We start from the raw sequence: 20717 nt of genomic DNA on the forward strand, positions 1-20717 counted from the left end.
CGTCCCTTAATACTCGACTTGTTTTGACCGGATACGATTGTCAATGCACAACTTTGACCACCAATTTCCTTAACTACATATTATAAAATCTTATAAAAATATTAATATTTTGAAAATATATATTCAGATAAAGCGAACAATATATTATATACTAATATTTTTTTTATATACTAGAAAAAATAGAGTCAAAGTGAATTATGTGAATAGTGCAAAAAGTCAAAACAGGTGGTGTATTAAGGGATGGAGGGAGTATTAGGTAAGTCATGCTCGATTTTTAACTTGAAGTTTAGTCTAATATTTTTTTTTAAGGTAAAATTAGTTCATTAATAAAACACAAATTCTTATTTACAAGGGTTGTACAATAAATATTGTACACCGGAGTAAAAACTAACTCAAAATGCTTAAAAGTTAAGCTTATATATGTAAAAGTTATCTACTCTTTAGTGATAATTTTTTTCATTTTAATAAAACTTATTTCTTCAAAATCACTAATAATGTATAAAATTAATCATTGAACTCTTTACAATGTTTTAACTATCAACTTTTTTTTACTAATATAAAAGTTAATCAAAACTAAGTTAAAGTTACAAAAAAAAATGGGTAAAAGTTATCTTGGGTACAATAAATTTATTGTACACCTTGTGCGCGCAAGACCTTTTGTTAATAAAATAGTCATACAACATCTACAATAGAAATCAAAACTAACAAACACAAAACAACTAGGATCAAGCGAAATTATAATCCGGCAAAACTACGGTCGTTGTGGATGAGATCTGACAATGATGAATACCCTCTTTCACATCGTTGTTTGATATAGTCTTTAGGGAGGGGGTCTTTCGATCTGTTGTAGTGTTGGGATTGAATTAAATTCGATTTAATTAATTGTATACATAGAACTGACATTCGTTTGTAACACCGCACAAATCTTCTCAATAAATCAACTTTCCTACACAACTTAAAAACATAGCCCCAAACTCTCACAAATAGAGAGATAAAAACCAATAAATGGGTAGAGATAACCCAAAAAATGGGTTAAAAAAACTCTCCAATAGGGAGAGAATAGAATTATTTTTTTCCGAACATGAAATTAAAAGTTAGAAAAATCAAGAAAAGAAGGGTTTACCATCAACCTAATGATTGGTGGTAGTCCCTATAAAATTAGGGTTTTGAAGGAGGAGAGTAAAGAGAGAGCGAAGGGAGAGGAGCGGCTTATAAAATAGGTATTTTAGTCAAACATACATTGATCATCATTTGCTAATATTTCTTTTAAAAAAATCGTCTTGTCACTATATTTTCCGAATATCATAAGTTTTTATTTACAATTAGTGTACAGTAAATATTGTACAAAGGAGTAAAAGTTAACTCAAAATTCTTAAAAAAATATTTTTATATAAATTTGTCAGAAAGGGTCTTTTAAAACACAAAAGTTGTGACAAATGGCCTTTTAAAAAAAAAGTTGTGACATTGGCCAATTCGTTTTTTTAGTTGTGGTTAAGGACCAGAGACTATTTTCCGGTGGTCAATGCCAATTTTCGGCGTTGACAGGCACGTGTTCAGTACGTGTTCATTTTTAACGCTTATGTTGCATTATCTCTATTCTACAAGGGAACTCCTGAGGTCAATTTAGTAATTGCTTGGTGTCCCCCTATAGAATAGTCTATTATACCCTCGATCACAATTGATCACAATTGAATTATTAATAAATCTCGCCTTAAATTAAATCAAGAATATTTATATCACAATCGCCAATTTGAAAATAACTTAAATAGATTCAATCATCTTTATGATTAATTATTGCAATTATAATTTATGATTAAGCTAAATTTGGGGATAACAACAATTAATCCATAATTCTCACCAACAAATCTAATCAAGTTCTTTATTTTTCTGTTACAAATTTTTTGTAGAAACTAAAGATCCAGATGAAAATGATGTCCATGTGTCATTTGCTACGTACTGTGGTCTGTATAACATTTTTCACTTAATAATCGACCTTTCGACATTTTTTCTAATAATATGTTATTGTTAAAACACTAATTAATGCAACAGATATTATATCATTCTCATCCATTATAATGTATGAAATAGTTAAAAAAAAAACACATGTACTCCGCAGTTCTTGAATAGTATGAGCAAAGAAATTATGCTTTTCATTAAAATAAATAATTAATTAAGTATTTTTAAAACCAAAATTGTGATGAATAACATGTACTCCCTCCGTATTTATTAAAGAGATACACGTGTTTTTTTTTGCCGTATTTATTTAAGAGATACACTTGCCATTTTTAGTAACTTATCAACCCCACCATCTAATTAAATAATACATCTAATTTTCCTTATGACCCACCATCCTATTAAACAAATAATTTCATAAACCCACCTCACCTCCCAACCCGGCCACAAAATGACATGGTCCCCGCTAGTTTACTTATTAAAATATCTACCCAACCCCACTTGTTTTATTATTTTATTTCATTCAATTCTTCCTCTTAATACCCGTGCCCGACCAAGTGTATCTCTTAAATAAATACGGAGAGAGTATAACATTTATTTGATAACAAAAATCACGTACAAATAGGAGTGTATAGATATTTTTAACAATTTTCTTAACTTTTCGACCATGCATTTTTGATGAAATCCAAAGGTATTAAACTATCGGTTAAAATACTTTTTGAAGAAAAATAAAGAGGTAGTACGTTATTCTACGATAATAAATATTGATTATTAATGTTGGTTTACATGCACTCTAAAATCCATGCACGCATCGCGTGCATAAAATACTAGTGCTATTATATACTAAGGAATTAATTAAGCCTTTAAGTCTAAGACACATGCAAGTATAAGTCTATAAAAGTGGAGTATAAAAATACATTAATAGAAGTATATCTTATGAAAATTACAAAATCTTTTTGAAGAAAAATAACATTACTATTTTTTTGTATGTTTTTTGTAAAAGCAAAATCATGAACCATTATTGAAAGAAGAAGCAATGAAGGAAAAGGAAAAAAATGAACATGAATAATTTAGATGATCAACGAATTGAAGGACAAGTAAAAGACAAAAAGAAGCGGAAAAAATTATATTTAACCTCTGTTTAAGAGGATTCAAACCCATACGGCTTGTGTAACATAGTATTCAAGCAACCATTATGCTACAAGTATATTTCATTGTCATTAATGTAAGTTAATAAGTTAACTATTTCAAGTGCAATCAATTACACCAATATCAGTTTTACCAATTTTTTCAAAAATAATGGGGTCCCTTTGGACCCCTCCGGACCTATATAGGTCCGCCCATGATATGTAGCATTTGCGGTAGTTGTGACAAATATTTTATCAATCAAATTTTACGAATTTAAGATGAAAGTTATATCGAGAATCCAACAACGACAATTAAAATGGAAATGAGAAAGTTAGTTAAATGCCAATTAAAAATGAAAAGAAGGAGTGTTTAATAAGCATGTTTTTGTTTTATTGTGGAAATGTTATGTTGATCGTACATCTCTATTATATAAGCCATCTCATAAGGGCGTTTTAGTAACTTAACTTTTCGTGTCCACTTGCTAAAAGACGAATACCCCTCCTTTCGATGTTTACAGGTGCTTCACTGCTTGCTGAGCCCCTCACTTTCGTTTCTAGCTTCTTCACTCTCGCTTCCCTTCACTCTCGCCTCCCTTCACTCAATCTCTCATCTTCCATCTCTCCTACAATCAATTCCTTTTCTTTTTTTAATCAAATGCGTTTCGTTTCTTCTCGGCAAATGCGATTCAACTCAGAGATTATTTTGTACAAAATTGCGACAAATGTAGGAGTTGATGAATTTGGGGTTGCATTTGAATTCCAGGTTTTCGAAACGCATTTGAATCGACAAATTGATTTCGCTGGTAATCGGTTCACAATGACGCGATCCTCATTGAAAATCAGGTTGTTTTCCTCGGTCCTCTTGATTTTACTTTGCTTAATTCTCATAATATCTGATGAAATGTAACTTAGATATTGATTGAAATTCTGGAATTTTTCGAAATGATTTTATTTCTCATCAATGGTAAGCAAATTTTTGAAATGATTTTACTTCTAGGGTTTGTCGGCTATCATCATTGTTAACTGATTTGCTTTAGAAAGATTCGATTGTTATGAATTCGATTAAACCAAAGTCGAAGTCGATTGGTATGAATCACCAACTGTACCAGGGCAATCCACATTTGGGGAATTATCAGCATTTTAGAGATAATTTTTATTCAATCAAAAACCCAAATTCAATTTTTGGGTAATTCGCGGCTCGGTTGTACACTTGCTTTACTCTATTCCCTATGTATTTATCTTTCATTTATGATTACTGCATCTCTCATTCTATCTCCTTCATTTTTTAATTGAATTTTAACTGAAATTTTGTTTCTTTTCTTTTGAAAATTTGACAGTCCCAAGCCATTCTCGAGCTATAGAAGTCACATAATATTAGGATATTATGAATATAATTGCTTCATTAATTTGTTGATTTTGATTAAATTGAAGCAAAGTAGTGTTTTTTTTTCCCGTAGTGGTAGTATTTTAATTTCTTAATTTTGATTAAGTAGAATTATTATGTAGCACAGTTGATTAATTTGTTATTTTATTAAATTAAAGGGAGGATATTGGATTATAACGATGCAGATGTAGCTGTTGATCAATACCATATATTTAAGGTAAATTTTGTCAAATTTGGGATTGTTTCGTTTGTTTATGTTTAAATTTAGTTTTCTTTGTTAAAGACAGAGTACCCCATCGTAATGTTTCATTGTCGCCGCCGTCGTTGAGTAAGTCCTGAATTGAAACCTAACATCAGAACTCGAAAGATAGTAGTAGCTGTGGGGTCCTGAATTGAAACCTTGAATTTACCGAATGATTTGATTTTGATATTTGGTTTGATTTGGTGCTCAAAAACCTAACAGAGGAATCTCTAGGTTTTGTTTGAGAAATTTATTTTTACTTTTTTCCTTTTCACTGTGTATTTAATTGGAAGTTTGTTTCTTTTTCTGCTTGCTGAAATAGGGTTTAAAGGTTGAAATGATGTACTTCAAAACAGAAATAGAGAGAACAAAACAGAAACAGAGAGGTATTAATTAATATTTCGATTTAAAAACAAAGTTTATTTAAATTCTGTCTCATAATGCATGTATGTCCATTTTGCTTGACTTTGACAATTAGTTATCTAATAGGCATGCACAATCAGACTGAAAACGAATATGTTATCCGTCCAATTAACAATTCTATTACAACACTTAATTATTTTCAGGTAATACTATGGGTGAGCAGAAATATTGGATATCCAGCTCCAGACTCATAACGGTTGGTCGAACTAACCGATTCCTATCCAGGACGTAATCTTTTAATTCTGGATAACTATATACTCTGTATATGTATAGATAAGGTGATTGACTAATAACTTAATCGATAAAGCATTCAGCATATGATCAATATTATTTAATTGAAAACTACATGATATACCTCACTAAAAAAACACATGTAAAATTGAAATTAATATTTCAGATGATATAAAAGTGAAACTATATAACTATTACAGTATAATTTGAGAAGAAGCGAGTAATAAATCTGTCATTAGTGTTGTGGGGTTTTTCCGGTTAGATACCTTGGAGGTTTCTTGGTAACTTTTAAAGATTAAACAAGATTGTATTTTTATAGAGAGAGAAAGTAGAGAGAAGGCAGAGCAGCAATTGCTCTAGAATGTATTGATTGTGACCCCTTTTTCTAGGGAAGTGGGAATATTTATAGTACTAGGTTTTTGTGGGAATGACCTAATATTCCCCTTACATGATTGGCTGGGGAATGGGAGAAGGACACGTGTCCTTTCTCCTTACAATTCTCTGATCCCTTGTAGCAATAGTGGGATATTTGGGCCTATTGTGCTTAGTAATTCACTTGGGATACATACTAATTAAGCCCTTTTCCAGGTATAGGTTTTATACGTACATTTATACATACTTAAATACATACATTGTAGATACCTAGATTAATACTCATGCCCCGGAGTAGACTTTGCATGATTTCTGCTTAGGGGGCGCAATACGTGCCAGGTGTCACATCTTCATTGGTGCACGTAGGCATGGTAATTTTGCCCACAACATTTGCCCCTCAAGAAGGGCATTTCTGGAAACACTTTCCGGGTATCGCTTCTTGATCTTTGATTTGCATCTTCATCGTTGGGTCAGGTGTTGAGGGGGTGACACGTGTCACCTTTCTCTATTTTGCCCCTCCCTATATATAGAGGGGGGGGGTAAATTTCATTTTTTTACATTTCGTTTTCACAGAGCTCTCATAGGCGATTTCCGGCGTGTTCCTACCACCATCAGGCGATTTCCAGCCACCATGAGACTCATCCTTTTCCTCGTCAAACTCATCCTGTTCTTCGCGAAATTCATCCCGTTCTTCGCGATACTCATCCTGTTCTTCACCAAGTACTTCGCAGATCTTTCAAGGTTAGTTTTCGCCTTTCTTGTTTTTGTTATCCTCTCGTCATTTTTCTCTTTGTTAGCGGCCGACCTCTTAGTACTAGGTAAGGGTTTAAAGGTTTTATTTACGATTTTTCCGCCGTTCATCTTTTGTCGGGACGGACGTCCAATCGCGTCTTTTTCTTCATTGTTGGTCACCCCTAAGCCGTGCTTCATTCACTATGCAGAAGGCATGGCTAGAACCAAGCAAACGGCAGATCCTACGCGCCTGCGCTTGCGGGAAGGAGCATCGACACCTCCTAGGGAGAGATATTCTTCCACCGCCTCGGCAGTCGACGAAGAATTTGCCGAACTCTTTCAAGAGATCGATGAGTACGTCGAGGCGGGGGAGCAGGCGACAAGCTCGTCGGAGGGTGCAGCGAGCCAGGCAGTGGGGGAGCCAAGCGTCGCTCCATTGTCATTGGCCGCCGAGGAGCAAGAAGCTGCTCCCCAGCTTATTAGGCCCAGAGGACGGGAGGAGGCCCAATTGCTTCCGTCAGAAATTCACCCAGACGTGGGCTGGATGCGGTGGCTAGACAGGCACGGAGCCAAGATGAGGGATGACCTCTGCGTGGGGGAAGGGTACCAAATGCGCGTGCCGGCCGGTCTGGACTCGACCGTCAGCCTGCTTGCTGAGGGAGAATTCCCTGTGTATGCCGCGTCAATCAAACTCGGCATGAGATTCCCTCCACACCCCTTCGTTGTGGAGGTGTTAGATGGTTTTAATATTGGGGTGGCCCAGCTGACCCCCAACTCATGGGCGGATATCTTTGGCTACATTGCCAAATGTGCGCTGAACGATGTGGAGCCGTCCTTCAACGCCTTTCTGCATCTGGTCTCCCTCTCTCGTTCCCCCAGTGCCGCCAAAGGGTGGTTTAATCTGAGCAGCCGTGGTACCTACCAGACAGTGGTCGGCAAGCTCAGCAAGTGGCATATGTGGAGGAAGAGGTGGGTCGTGTTTTACACGGACGACCAGGAGATGTATGAGCGAATGAGCCGTTGGAACTGCAACGCCAACTTCATGGATCGTGACGAGCCCCTTCCACCCCTTACTGCCGAAGAGTGGGATCAGATAATGGTCCTGTTCAGGGCCAACACTTACCACTTAACAGTGGATAAGAGTTTCCATGTGCCGGCCGAGTGGTTGCCGCACATTAGCCAGTTTCGGAACGAGGCTTTTCTAGCGGCCGTAGGCTTAGGATATTCCATGACTCGAGGTTGTATGCCAATTTATGTGCCGCTCTGCCTTGGTCTTATTCATTTTTCTAACTTTGGATTTCTTTTGTTCTCAGAGGAAGGAATGAGCAAGTTGTCGGCGGCGGATACCGGGAAAGGCGATATGACCGATTGGATGGCGGACATCTATGAGGCCAAGATGCAGAAAGCCAAGGCCGAGTTGGAGGAGAAGGTGAGTATTCTCTTAGGTTGTTTTTTGCAAGTTAAGCTTCCTCCGTCCATTGTCTATAGTGGACGTCTATTTAGTGATGAGCCGATATCCTGACATGTGACCCATGTTTGCTAATGTTGGCCTCGTCACTTTTTAATGACGGGCCCCTTTGTGAGTATTTTTCCTGTGGTTGCCAAGGTGCGCCTCGTCACCTTTTAAGACGGGCCACCCCCACCCCTTTCTTTTTACAAGTGACTCGTGGTTGATAGGGTACGCCTCGTCATTTTCGGGACGGGCGTCCTTTTTAATGACGAGCCATTTTTATATGAGTGTTGCACTTGATAAGGTACGCCCCGTCATTTTTGAGACGGGCGTCCTTTTTTAATGACGAGCCACTATTTAATGACTTGTGATTGATAAGGTACGCCCCGTCATTTTTGAGACGGGCGTCCTTTTTAATGACGAGTCACTGTTCTGTGAGTGACTTGTGATTGATGAGGTACGCCTCGTCATTTTTGAGATGGGCGTCCTTTTTAATGACGAGCCACTACATGGTGAGTGACTGGTGATTGATGAGGTACGCCTCGTCATTTTTGAGATGGGCGTCCTTTTTAATGACGAGCCACTATATGGTGAGTGACTTGCGATAGATGACGAGGCCTAATATTTGACTGTCCTTTCTTTTTTAGCAAGCTAAGGACGCGGCTAGGGCGTCAGGGAAGAAGAAGGGGACGACTTTGTCCCAGCTGAAGAAGAGAGCTGTGCCGGCTGGCTCGGAGACTCCGAGTACCTTCAAGAAGCCAAAACCCCTACCTCGCCGTCTCGTGAAGAAAGACGAGTCGAAGGTTGCTGAGGGGGGATGCCCTGATGACGAAGAGATGGGCGTGGACAAGCCGTCTCTGGTGGTGGACTTGGTGTCCAACTCGAGGTCCGGTGGGCATCCGGACGAGCTGGAGGACCCTCTTTCGGGAATCCCGGCCGACGTCCGCTCTCAGATACCGGCGGAGGTGGCCCGCCGAGCTAGGTCTTCGGGCGGTAAGTATTATTCGAACGTCGTTCAGACGTATCGAGCCTCCTCTGGCAGTTCTTCTTACTCTCCGCGTCATCCTAAGGCCGTTGTTTTTCCTATAGCCAAAGACAAAGGGAAGGATGCAGCTGCTGCCGAGGACGAGAACGTACCTGCTACTCCCCACTATTCGTCAAAGGATAGGGTGGCTATATGCCGCAAGGTTTTTAAGGCCGTCCCCGCAGAGTATGTTGCTTCTCTTCCTGGCCGCAAGACTGACGCCCAGTTTGGTGCGATCCAGGCCACTCTTCTCGACGTAAGTCTATTTCCAACTTGCTTGTACTTGTCTTCTCTTTTAGAGTCATTTACTAATATGTAGCTTCTTTTGCAGTTGTTCTGCCGCATGGAATTCTGCAAGAGTTGGAAGACCCGCACTGCTGAGGAGCTCAAAGCTCAGGTGGCTGAGTCCACCCACCATGGCGACTATGCGTTCAAGTCCATTGAAGAGGTCCGCCTGCAGATGCAGACGACCATAGACCTTCAAGCGAAGGAGGTGGCTGCGTTGAGATCTGACAAGGCCGAGCTGCTTAAGAAGATCTTGGCGCAGGACAAGGACATGGTGGCAATGGTCGAGGAGGCCAAGACAGCGGCGGCGGAAATACGGGCGCTTCAGGACCAGTTGCGGGAGTATCCTCAGATCAAAGAGGCGGCTGAGGAAGCCGAGCATCTTCGTGGGGAGCTGGAGACGGCCAGATCGCAAGTTCGCACCTTGCGTGAGCGTCTTCTGGAATCCTATGATCAGGGGGAACAAGCGACCAAGGACGCTGTTAAGCACGCCTGGGAGAGCCACATGTCAGAGTATGATCTTGGGTGGTTCCAGCGGCGAATGGAGCACAGTGCCGCTGTGTTGGCTGCTGAACGTCTTGGTCAGCCGCCCCCTGAGTTTGTATCATCTGATGACGAGGACGATGCGGCCGCTCCCTGATTTGCTTCCTTTCCTGCTTTTTAAAATTTTATTCAAGCGTTCCCGTGCCTAAGGGCAAAAACAATTATGTTGTAAAGTTTTGGCGCTGATGGCGTCTGTATCATTGTGCCTGCTGAGCACACAACAATTTTCTTTCTTTTTTCTGGTCAAGAATTCTGAGCTACTTTTACACGCCTTTCTACGGGCGTTGTTTTATAAGTAAATAGGTTTTTTGATGCTTCTCTTATCTCGCATTTACTTGCTCTTCATAATTTGATTATTCCTTAATCAATAGGCTTAATCAATAGGTATGATTGCCAAGGTGCAACCGAGTGTACACTAAGCACGTTGATGCCGCAGGCAACTGAGTATGCGCTAGGCCCTACTTTGGTCGTCACTTTCTTTGGCGAGCGTGTCTATAACGATATTGATTGACGCAAGTCAATCAATAGGTATGATTGCCGCTAGACATGCTCGTCAAATGGACTGTACGGCCAAACGTTCGTGCCGCCTAACTTTGAGCAAACAACCTTTGTTTCGAAGTTAATCGTGCCGCTGAACTTTTGAGCGGACAACCTTTGTTTCCAAGTGGTTGGTGCCGCTGGCAGCTGAGCATGTGCTAGGCCCTACTTTGGTCGTCACTTTCTTTGGCGAGCGTGTCTATAACGATATTGATTGACGCAAGTCAATCAATAGGTATGATTGCCGCTAGACATGCTCGTCAAATGGACTGTACGGCCAAACGTTCGTGCCGCCTAACTTTGAGCAAACAACCTTTGTTTCGAAGTTAATCGTGCCGCTGAACTTTTGAGCGGACAACCTTTGTTTCCAAGTGGTTGGTGCCGCTGGCAGCTGAGCATGTGCTAGGCCCTACTTTGGTCGTCACTTTCTTTGGCGAGCGTGTCTATAACGATATTGATTGACGCAAGTCAATCAATAGGTATGATTGCCGCTAGACATGCTCGTCAAATGGACTGTACGGCCAAACATGCGTGCCGCCGCGCTTTTTAGCAAACAACCTTAGTATCGAAGTTAATCGTGCCGCTGAACTTTTAAGCGGACAACCTTTGTTTCCAAGTGGTTGGTGCCGCTGGCAACTTAGCATGTGCTAGGCCCCACTGTGGTCGTCGCCTTCTTTGGCGAGCATGTCTATAACGATATTGATTGGCGCAAGTCAATCAATAGGTATGATTGCCGCTAGACATGCTCGTCAAATGGACTGGCCGGCCAAACATGCGTGCCGCCGCGCTTTTTAGCAAACAACCTTAGTATCGAAGTTAATCGTGCCGCTGAACTTTTGAGCGGACAACCTTTGTTTCCAAGTGGTTGGTGCTGCTGGGCTTTTGAGCGAACAACCTATGTTTCAAAGTTGTTCATGCCGCTGGGCTTTTGAACAAATAACTTACGATTTAAGTTTATTCGTGCCGCTGGCACTTATTATGCTGTACTGGTCGGCCAGCGGCTTGCTTATATTGGGAGGGGAGTTGGATAGGTGATCAGCCTACAACTTGGTGCTAATCTGGGCCACTTCTTAGGCTTCAAACAATTAGTCTTGCTGAGTTTTTTGCTAATCTGGGCCACTTCTCAGGCCGTCATACAATTAGGCTTTGGTTATGCATTGGAGTGTATATTTTTATATTCATTGTGCGAGCAATAAATATTACGAGACAAATAGAGTAGTATTATTTATAACTTTGCAAGGCGAATTTAGCCGGTTACAAAAGTAATTACTACCCTACTATGACCATTAGAGGCCGCCCCTTGGGCAATGGATCGTGGTAAGTAAGGCAAGGCTTAGCACATATCTAGAAGAAATATTTCTTGAGATTGTCGGCATTCCAAGTGCGCGAAATAGGGCGGCCTTGCATGTCTTGAATGCGGTAGGTTCCATCTCTAACTTCATCATAGATCTCGTAAGGTCCCTCCCAAGTGGGCGTCAGCTTACCTTGTTCATTTGCTCGTCCTGTGGACTCCATTTTTCTGAGCACAAAATCTCCCACTTTGAGCACTCTATTAGAGACTCTCTTGTTGTATTCTCTTGCCATCCTTATCTTGTACAGCTGTTGTCTGAGCGCTGCATTTCCTCTAACCTCGGGCAGAAAGTCCAAGGCTGCTTTCATTGTCTCCCAGTTAGCATTTTCGTCATACAGCATGACTCTCAATGTTGGCTCACACATTTCTATGGGTAGGACAGCCTCGGCGCCATAGGCTAGCAAGAAGGGTGTTTCACCGGTTGAATTCTTAGCCGTGGTGCGGATGGACCATAAGACATTTGGCAGCTCATCAGCCCATAGACCTTTGGCTTCGTCAAGCTTCTTTTTCATTCCTTCAGAGATAATTTTGTTGAACGCCTCAACCTGACCATTGGCTTGGGGTCGTCCGACTGATGCAAAACAGGTGTGTATACCGTGATCTGCCAGCCACTCTTTCAGCTTAGGCGTCTCAAACTGGGGCCCATTATCGAAGACGATAGCCTGTGGAATCCCAAAGCGAGTCATGATGTTCTTCCAAATGAATGCACTCACATCAGCAGTTTTTATGTTTTTGAGCGCTTCTGCCTCCACCCATTTGGTGAAGTAATCTACAGCAACGATGACATAACGCCTTCCTCCTGGTGCGGTCGTGAATGGGCCTAGGAGATCCATCCCCCATTTAGCAAATGGAATTGGGCTTGTAATGGGCGTCAGAACTCGTGCCGGTTGATGTATTAGGTGAGAAAAGCGCTGACATTTGTCACACTTCTTGACCAGTGAGATTGCGTCCTCCTTAAGGGTCGGCCAGTAATAGCCGGTTCGAAGTGCCTTTTCAGCCAAAGCCCTTCCACCAATATGCGAGCTGCACAACCCCTGATGAAGGTCTTCTAGAATTTCCTGCCCCTTCTCAGGTGTTACACATCTTAACAAAGGACGGGAGTAGGCCTTTTTGTAGAGGGTGCCGTTCCACATTTCAAACCAAGAACATTTCTTTTGAAGTTTTGCCGCTTCCCTTGAGTCTTCGGGCAAGACTCCATTCATTTTGAAGTTTACTATGTCATCCATCCATGTGGACGTTCTGTCAAGAGTTTCCACTTCCATTTGCTCAACACTTTTGTGCTCTTTTACCTCCCAAAACACGTGCCGAGGGGTATCACAAGACGCGGAACTTGCCAACTTTGACAGGGCATCAGCTTGGTTATTTTCCGAGCGAGGGACTTGCCTTACTTCAAAACTTTTCAGTGGCTCTACTTCCTGATGGACGGCCTGCATGTATTTGACCATAGTCGGATCCCTAGCTTCGTAGGTCCCATTAACTTGGCTCACAATCAGTTGGGAGTCAGATAGTGCTACAATCTCCTCGGCGCCTGCCGCCTTACACATTTTAATGCCACAAAGCAGGGCTTCATATTCGGCTTCATTATTTGACGCCTGGAAGTTAAATCGCATAGCATATTCAAAAGTATCTCCTTCTGGGGAGTGACAGATTATCCCTACTCCACATCCATTCTGTGTGGATGAACCGTCTACATACACTGTCCACACTGTGCTTGTATTCTTGGCAAAGTATGGCCTCGTCATTTCAACAATGAAGTCGGCACATGCCTGCCCCTTGACAGCTTTCCTCGGCTCATAGGTGATATCAAAGGCGTTCAGCTCTATTGCCCAATTCAGCATTCGTCCTGACGTCTCCAGCTTTGTGAAGGGCAGTTTGAGCGGCTGATCGGTGTAGATCACTATTTTGTGAGCTAAGAAATAAGGACGGAGCTTTTTGCTGGCCATGAACAGAGCTAAGCCAAACTTTTCCACTGTAGGATATCTAACTTCAGCATTTTGAAGAACATGACTGACAAAGTATACCGGCATCTGTATTCCCTCCCTCTCTGTCAGTAGAACGGCACTCAACGAGTGCTCGGACACGGCGAGATACATGTACAAAGTCTCTCCTAGCAAGGGACTAACAAGACGAGGCAAGGTGTGTAAGTGCTCCTTTAATCTGACCAATGCCGCCTCGGCCTCGTCCGACCATTCAAACTTGGCTTTCTTTCTGACAGACCTAAAAAAGTAGTGGCACTTGTCTCCAGCCCTGGAAAGGAATCTGCCCAGGGCGGCCAAGCAACCTGTGAGCCGCTGGACCTCCTTCACTGTCTTTGGTGAGCTCATATCAATTACTGCCTGGATTTTGTCTGGGTTGGCTTCAATTCCTCTTTCATCAATCAAGAAACCTAAGAATTTGCCTGCCGTCACCCCGAACACACACTTCTTAGGATTCAACCTCATGTTGTAAGCTCGAATAGTCTCAAATGTCTCTCTGAGATCAGTTATGTGCGCCGCCCTCAGCTTACTTTTTACGATCATATCGTCAATGTAAGCTTCAATATTCCTGCCGAGCTGCTTAATGAACACAGTGTTAATAAGACGCTGAAAGGTGGCCGGTGCATTTTTTAACCCAAACGGCATCACCTTGTAGCAGTAAAGGCCTTGTTCAGTAACAAATGACGTTTTTTCCTGGTCGTCAGGCCACAACGGAATCTGGTGAAATCCTGAGTAGGCATCCATAAAGCTCATCATGGCATGCCCCGCTGTAGAGTCGACGAGCCGGTCAATCTTGGGCAATGGGAAACTGTCCTTTGGACATGCCTTATTGAGGTTGGTGTAATCAACACACATTCTCCAGGTACCATTAGGTTTTTTGACGAGGACCACGTTAGCAACCCAGTCGGGGTACTGACTAGGCCTGACGAACCCAGCCTCCATCAACTTCTGTATTTCCGCGGCTGCCGCCTGATTTCTATCTTCCCCATGGTTCCTTTTCTTCTGACGAACCGGTTTAAAGTTTGGGTCCACATTCAGCTTATGGACGGCCACAGCAGGGTCAATACCCGGCATTTCGTCCACCGTGAAAGCAAAGATATCTTCAAATTCTCTCAAAAGGTGGACCAACTCTGCCGCCAGCGGGTCGTCAGGAGAAATCCCGATGGGCACTACTCTGTCAGGTTTGTCTGTGTTTAAAACCACATTGAAATGGGCCCCAACAGGCTCTGGGCGTCTCTCTTCCATGTGCCCTGCTGAGATAGTTAATGTTTCTTTGACGGCCTTGGGTTGCGTGTCGCCACATTTTCGTTTGTTACTCGACGTCCCTTTCTCTTCACCCGTCCCCCATGCTTCTGGACTCAAGGTGGTTAGGTAGCAATCTCTAGCTTGTTGCTGGTCACCATGTTTAGTGCTGACGCTCCCATCGTCACAAATGAACTTAAGAAGCATCAGATGAGTCACAATGACAGCCTTTGCCCTGTTCAACGTGGGACGCCCCAAGATGATGTTATATGCCGTCAGATCTTTCACTATGAGAAAACGGACATCCATTTGCCGAGATTCCTTTTTATTTCCCATCCTCAGAGGAAGGGTAATTATGCCGACTGGGTGGATGACACTACCTCCGAAGCCTATAATGGGATAGTGGATTTTCTCAATTTTTGAGGGATCATGTTGCAGCCGATTCAAGCACTCTAGACTAATTATGTCCGACGAACTTCCTATATCAACCAAAATACGCCTAACCCTTAGGTTAGCAACTTTTAACTCAATTACCAAAGGATCGTCATGCGGGGTGGAGATTTTCCCACGGTCGGCCTCGCCGATTTCAACTTTTGGAAACGGGTCAACTGTGGCCTTGCCGGACAGCATCACTTGCCCCAATCGCTTGGCATAATCCTTCTGGCCCCTCATGGTCGGCCCGCCGGCGGCCAATCCTCCTGAGATGACTGCCACGCACTCTGGGTCGGTACGATTCCCATCTTCCTCCGAGGGAGGGGATTTGTTTTTTTTGTAGAAGGGTTTGCCAGAAACTCCCGTGTTCCTGCTGATATAACTTTTTAAGAACCCCTTGGTGGCTAGGCCGTCCAATGCCCTTTTCAAGCTCTTACATTCATTGGTGTCATGCCCAATGTCACTGTGAAAGTGACAGTACAGTTTGGGGTCCCTACTTTCTGGTGGTGACTTCATGGGAAATGGACGATCAATGTCATATTTGGACCCGACGTCCATCAGGATTGTGTACATGTCTGTGTTATACTCGAATCGCTCCCGATCATAAGTTATGGGCCGTTTCTGACCTGCCGCTCTGGGGGCCCTGTCTGATTCTTTTGCAATAGCCCACGTCCCGTTAGGCCGGTTCTTCTTTTCGAATTTCTCCTTTTTTGCCGCTAGCTCGGCGGTATCACTTCCTCTGGGGTCTTTCGGGACGCTGCAAATCTCTGTTGCATGAATGAAGGCCTCCGCCTCATCCAGCACTTCTGCCATTGTTCGGACGCTTTTCTTTACCAGATCAAACTTGAAAGAGCCCTTTTTAAGCCCTCGAATGAAGTTATCGAATGCAACACCATCTGGCAAATCCGGAATTTGCCCTGCCTCTAGATTGAATCTCTTCACATAACTCCTCAGGGACTCGTCCTTCCCTTGCTGAATCCTACTCAGATGCATGCTCGTCTTCTTCTCTTCCTTGTGAGCCATGAACCGAGTAGAGAACAATAGCTCGAGCTCCGAAAAAGAGCGAATGGTTCCGGCTGGAAGTCTCTCGAACCACTTAGAGGCTACTCCTTTGAGTGTGCCCGGAAAATACTTACACCAGGTTGAGTCAGTTGTTCCTTGGACATACATGTGATGCCGGTAAACCAAGAGGTGCATGTCCGGATCTGTGGTGCCATCGTAAGCATCAATGTTGGGCGGCTTGACTTTGGGTTCCCTCGGGGCTCTCATGATGGAGTCTGCAAAAGGGGTGGTGTGCCCTAGGGCCATGTTGGACACCCCCTCCTGAATGTGATAAACAGGGTCTTGACGCCTGGAGTAGGGTAGCCGCAGGGAGGACTCGCGTCCGCGAGTTTGACGGGTTGGACGGGTGGCCCCTGGACGTGCCTGGCTCAGATGCGTATAAGTTGGATGAGGGAGAGGTCTATCCGGCATGACGGGGGTTGACCCAGTGTCAGAAAGTTCAGACTCAGAGTCGGGCAACTGCTCTGCGCGTGGCTGCTCACGTCCTCGGGACGTTTCTCCGATCAGCCGCCGTGGCATTCGGCGTGGTAGGTAAGACATTGCCTGATTGGGCTGACTTGTTGGCGGCTGTCTCCTTAGGTCCTCGCCTGTCAGCATGGTCCAGACATTTGGGGGGCGCAAAGAAAGTGTTGGCCTATTGCTTGCCGGCCTCTCATGATTTGCAGCCACAGCAGTGGTGTAAATCAGCATACTCTTCTGTACCTCAGCATTAACTGTCTTCCCCACATCAGCTTGGAACTCAGCCAAAATAGCCCGAAGAGCACCCACAGAGACAGGCATATCAGGGTTCTCCTCTATTACCGTATCCACCCGAGGATCCAGGTGTCCTCCAGGAGGGGTGCGATTGGCCTGGTCGTCCTCCTCGCTGAGCACCTCTACCTCGGCAGTGTGACGAGGGGTGTGCCCGGCCGCAAATGTACGTGCGGCATCTTCAGTGATTCTTGTGGCCGGCGTATGATGTTCAGTCGGCATTTCTCTTTCGAGGGGTGGCCGCTCTACGCGCGTAGGCCGCCCAGCATCGTTGTCCTGTCGTTGATCTTCCATGTTACCGTACCTCCCCACAGACGGCGCCAAATGTTGTGGGGTTTTTCCGGTTAGATACCTTGGAGGTTTCTTGGTAACTTTTAAAGATTAAACAAGATTGTATTTTTATAGAGAGAGAAAGTAGAGAGAAGGCAGAGCAGCAATTGCTCTAGAATGTATTGATTGTGACCCCTTTTTCTAGGGAAGTGGGAATATTTATAGTACTAGGTTTTTGTGGGAATGACCTAATATTCCCCTTACATGATTGGCTGGGGAATGGGAGAAGGACACGTGTCCTTTCTCCTTACAATTCTCTGATCCCTTGTAGCAATAGTGGGATATTTGGGCCTATTGTGCTTAGTAATTCACTTGGGATACATACTAATTAAGCCCTTTTCCAGGTATAGGTTTTATACGTACATTTATACATACTTAAATACATACATTGTAGATACCTAGATTAATACTCATGCCCCGGAGTAGACTTTGCATGATTTCTGCTTAGGGGGCGCAATACGTGCCAGGTGTCACATCTTCATTGGTGCACGTAGGCATGGTAATTTTGCCCACAACAATTAGCTTCTTATTTACAACTTTATATTGGGTTATAATTTGAGAGACCAACACGACAACTCAACTTATTATGTGAATGTGGGTGCGTATAGTGGGTGCGGTATTGGTGGGGTAGTACAAGGTGCAGGGGATGTGGTGAGGCATTTGTTGTAGATTTGTTTATAGCATCAGGTTCTTCTGAACTGGTGAGGCATTTGCATAAAACCTATTTTTCACAGAAGGTAGTTAGTCCACTTACCATATTCTCCTTAATATGGAATGTAGGTTTCACTGCTGTTGTGGATTGTAAAGTTTTAAGTTGTAACTTTGTCTACAACGTTTGTCTCCTCTCAATTATTTGCTTACTCGAATGAGATAAACTTAAGGTAATGTCAATTCACTTACTCTGATGGATAAGGTTTTTCGTATATTGTTGATCAGAATAAGCTTGGCTGTTAGTATACTGATCTGAACCATTGAAATGTAGAAGACTTATAACATAAGCATAATTTGATTAATTCTCTTGCTTCTTTTGAGGTTGTTCTTATTTCTCCTTCTTTTTATGTTTTCTTTTGCGATTAATTCAAAATTAGTGCATACTCTTTTCTAAGAATATGCAAAAAATACTTTCTTTTCTAACCAAAACAGTAATGAATTATGATTGATATTTTAAAGATATTTTTAATTGAGCAACTAAGAGAGTGTTCCAGTGTGGAAATTGAATGGTTTTTATAGTGGATTTTAGAGTAAATTATGGTACTTCTAAAGGAGATAGATATTTGCGTGCAAAGAAAGAGTACGCATTTCTAAAGGAGATTGATATTAGCCCGCGTAATCTGATTTAATGGGTATAAACGACAGGTTTTGAATTCAAATGGAGTCGTTTTGGTGGAATTTTATGCGTCATGGTGTGGTCATTAATGTCAATCTTCAACACCAATATTGGAGAAGCCGACATCGATCTTGAAAGGCGTGGCTACGGTTGCAACACTTGATGCTGATGCCCACAAATCCCTGACTCATGTTGGTCTTTAGATAATTATCTCAAGTTTTATTGCCATTTGTGGTGATTTCTGCGGCTGATAGTAATTCAGTGTCTAATAGTTCAACTGTGGAATTTCCTCTCCAGCAGGTTATTAATTTTCCTTAGTAGTTGCTTTGTGTACATTCAGTTGTATGGCTCTTTAATTGTGTATTAGGTGCTAATGGAAATTAGACAAACACTCGAATCAAAACCCTTTGTAATTGGATATATTTTGTGTGGGATGTGGATCAATTGTGGGATGGAAATATGGAAGCTATATTATGGAAGCTGAAATTCTATTTTTTCTCATGTAAAGTACGGTTGGGCAAATTGTATGCCAGTTTAGTTACTGTTGTGAGATGTCATTCTTTTAGGAGACTGCCCATGAAAGGAGCCAGAAGTACAAAGAAGAGAAATCTGTTTTTTAATCATATTTGTATCATTCTTAGCAAATTGATTTAATTTTTTTAATTTTTTCATGTAAAGGCACGATTACTCTGTTTCACTATTTAGATGTATAATTGTATAGTATAATCTTAATTTTTTTAAATATGAATTTTGTGAATAGTTTTTTTTTATCTAATATTTATATTTAGTGGTAATAGTACAATTTTAAGTTTTTATGTAATCCCGCACGCATCGCGTGCATATAAGACTAGTTTAATATGTATTACCTTGGTTTCATTACAAAAAGTCACTTGTTTTGCATTCTCGTGGAGATAAACTTAGATGTTCCCGGAATGGAACATTTATGTTATACTCACTTTGTTCCATAACCAGTTTAGATTTTTGACACTATTTACGATTGAAGGAAATCTTCTAAATCATTTCTAATATATTAGAAAATATATATTAATATGGTGTCTTGTTTGATTCGACTCATTAAATACTTAAAAACATTAAAATTTTATAAATTTTAACATTGTGTAATTAGAGATAAAAATGATATAAAATATGCATCGAAAAATGTGAAAAAATAGAAATTGGAACATTATCATGGAAAGGAGTAAGTAATCAATTTCTATTTGTTGAATTAAACGACCCCTGAGAAATTTGAGTTTGAATCCTCTCCGGTTATTGGAATAACTGAATGGTTCATTCCAAATTCAAGTTTTTGCCACGTAACTTATTTAGAAATACCAAGTCAATGCTCGAAATTCGGTCAAGGTCTTAGTCAACAACATAAACATGATTTAAGAGCATCTTCAATGGTTGTAGTTAGGAACTAGCTTGTAACTTTTAGAAATTTCAAGCTACTAGCTTGACCATTGGAGTTGAAATGATAAATTAGCTTGGTCAAGCAAATTAGCTTAAACAAGCTAATTTGCTTGAAACAAATTGGCCAATGAAATAATATTAAATAAAATTATGTTTAAAATATTGATTGATAAATATGACTACATTAATATCAAGCTAGTAGGCGTAGTAGCTAACCATTGGAGTACCAACTAGCTAAAAAGGGAAGTAGCTTGATATATTATGTGGCATGACAAGCTAATTGTTAAATTAGCTTACCCCGAAGATGCTCTAAGGTCTTAATTTGCCATATTTTTTTTAAAAAAATTTTCAAAATGTAATTTCTCACAAAATTGATTGTATAAAAGGTACTCCGTATTTTCTAAAAAATTTCCTGTGTATTACGTTGGTTTTATTACGAAAAATCAATTGATTTGCATATTTCGAATCAAGAAGTTTCGGACGTTTTTAATCAAAATGTTTATGACGGGTGTATTTTAGATGTGTTTTGTTCTTA

General features: G+C 41.6%; 1 protein-coding gene across 1 annotated transcript; it reads left to right on the forward strand.

Moving 5' to 3' along the window:
- The first annotated feature begins 7001 nt into the window (after nt 1-7001).
- LOC110787182 (uncharacterized) lies at nt 7002-19392 on the forward strand. The gene is made up of 4 exons (XM_056838834.1): nt 7002-7892; nt 8561-9193; nt 9269-9583; nt 19339-19392. The coding sequence occupies exons 1-4, from the start codon at nt 7008-7010 to the stop codon at nt 19390-19392; spliced, it is 1887 nt and encodes a 628-aa protein (XP_056694812.1). The 5' UTR covers nt 7002-7007.
- The last annotated feature ends 1325 nt before the right edge of the window (nt 19393-20717 follow it).

The sequence above is a fragment of the Spinacia oleracea genome, chromosome 3 (genome assembly GCF_020520425.1).
Source record: "Spinacia oleracea cultivar Varoflay chromosome 3, BTI_SOV_V1, whole genome shotgun sequence".
Taxonomy (NCBI): domain Eukaryota; kingdom Viridiplantae; phylum Streptophyta; class Magnoliopsida; order Caryophyllales; family Amaranthaceae; genus Spinacia; species Spinacia oleracea.

Excerpts from the sequence above, each read along its gene's own strand:
- LOC110787182 (XM_056838834.1), top strand. The coding sequence starts at position 7,008 with ATGCGGTGGCTAGACAGGCACGGAGCCAAGATGAGGGATGACCTCTGC. Across the intron at positions 7,893-8,560 it reads AGGCCGAGTTGGAGGAGAAG|CAAGCTAAGGACGCGGCTAG; the intron begins GTGAGTATTCTC and ends TTTCTTTTTTAG. Across the intron at positions 9,584-19,338 it reads AGTATCCTCAGATCAAAGAG|GAGACTGCCCATGAAAGGAG; the intron begins GCGGCTGAGGAA and ends TCATTCTTTTAG.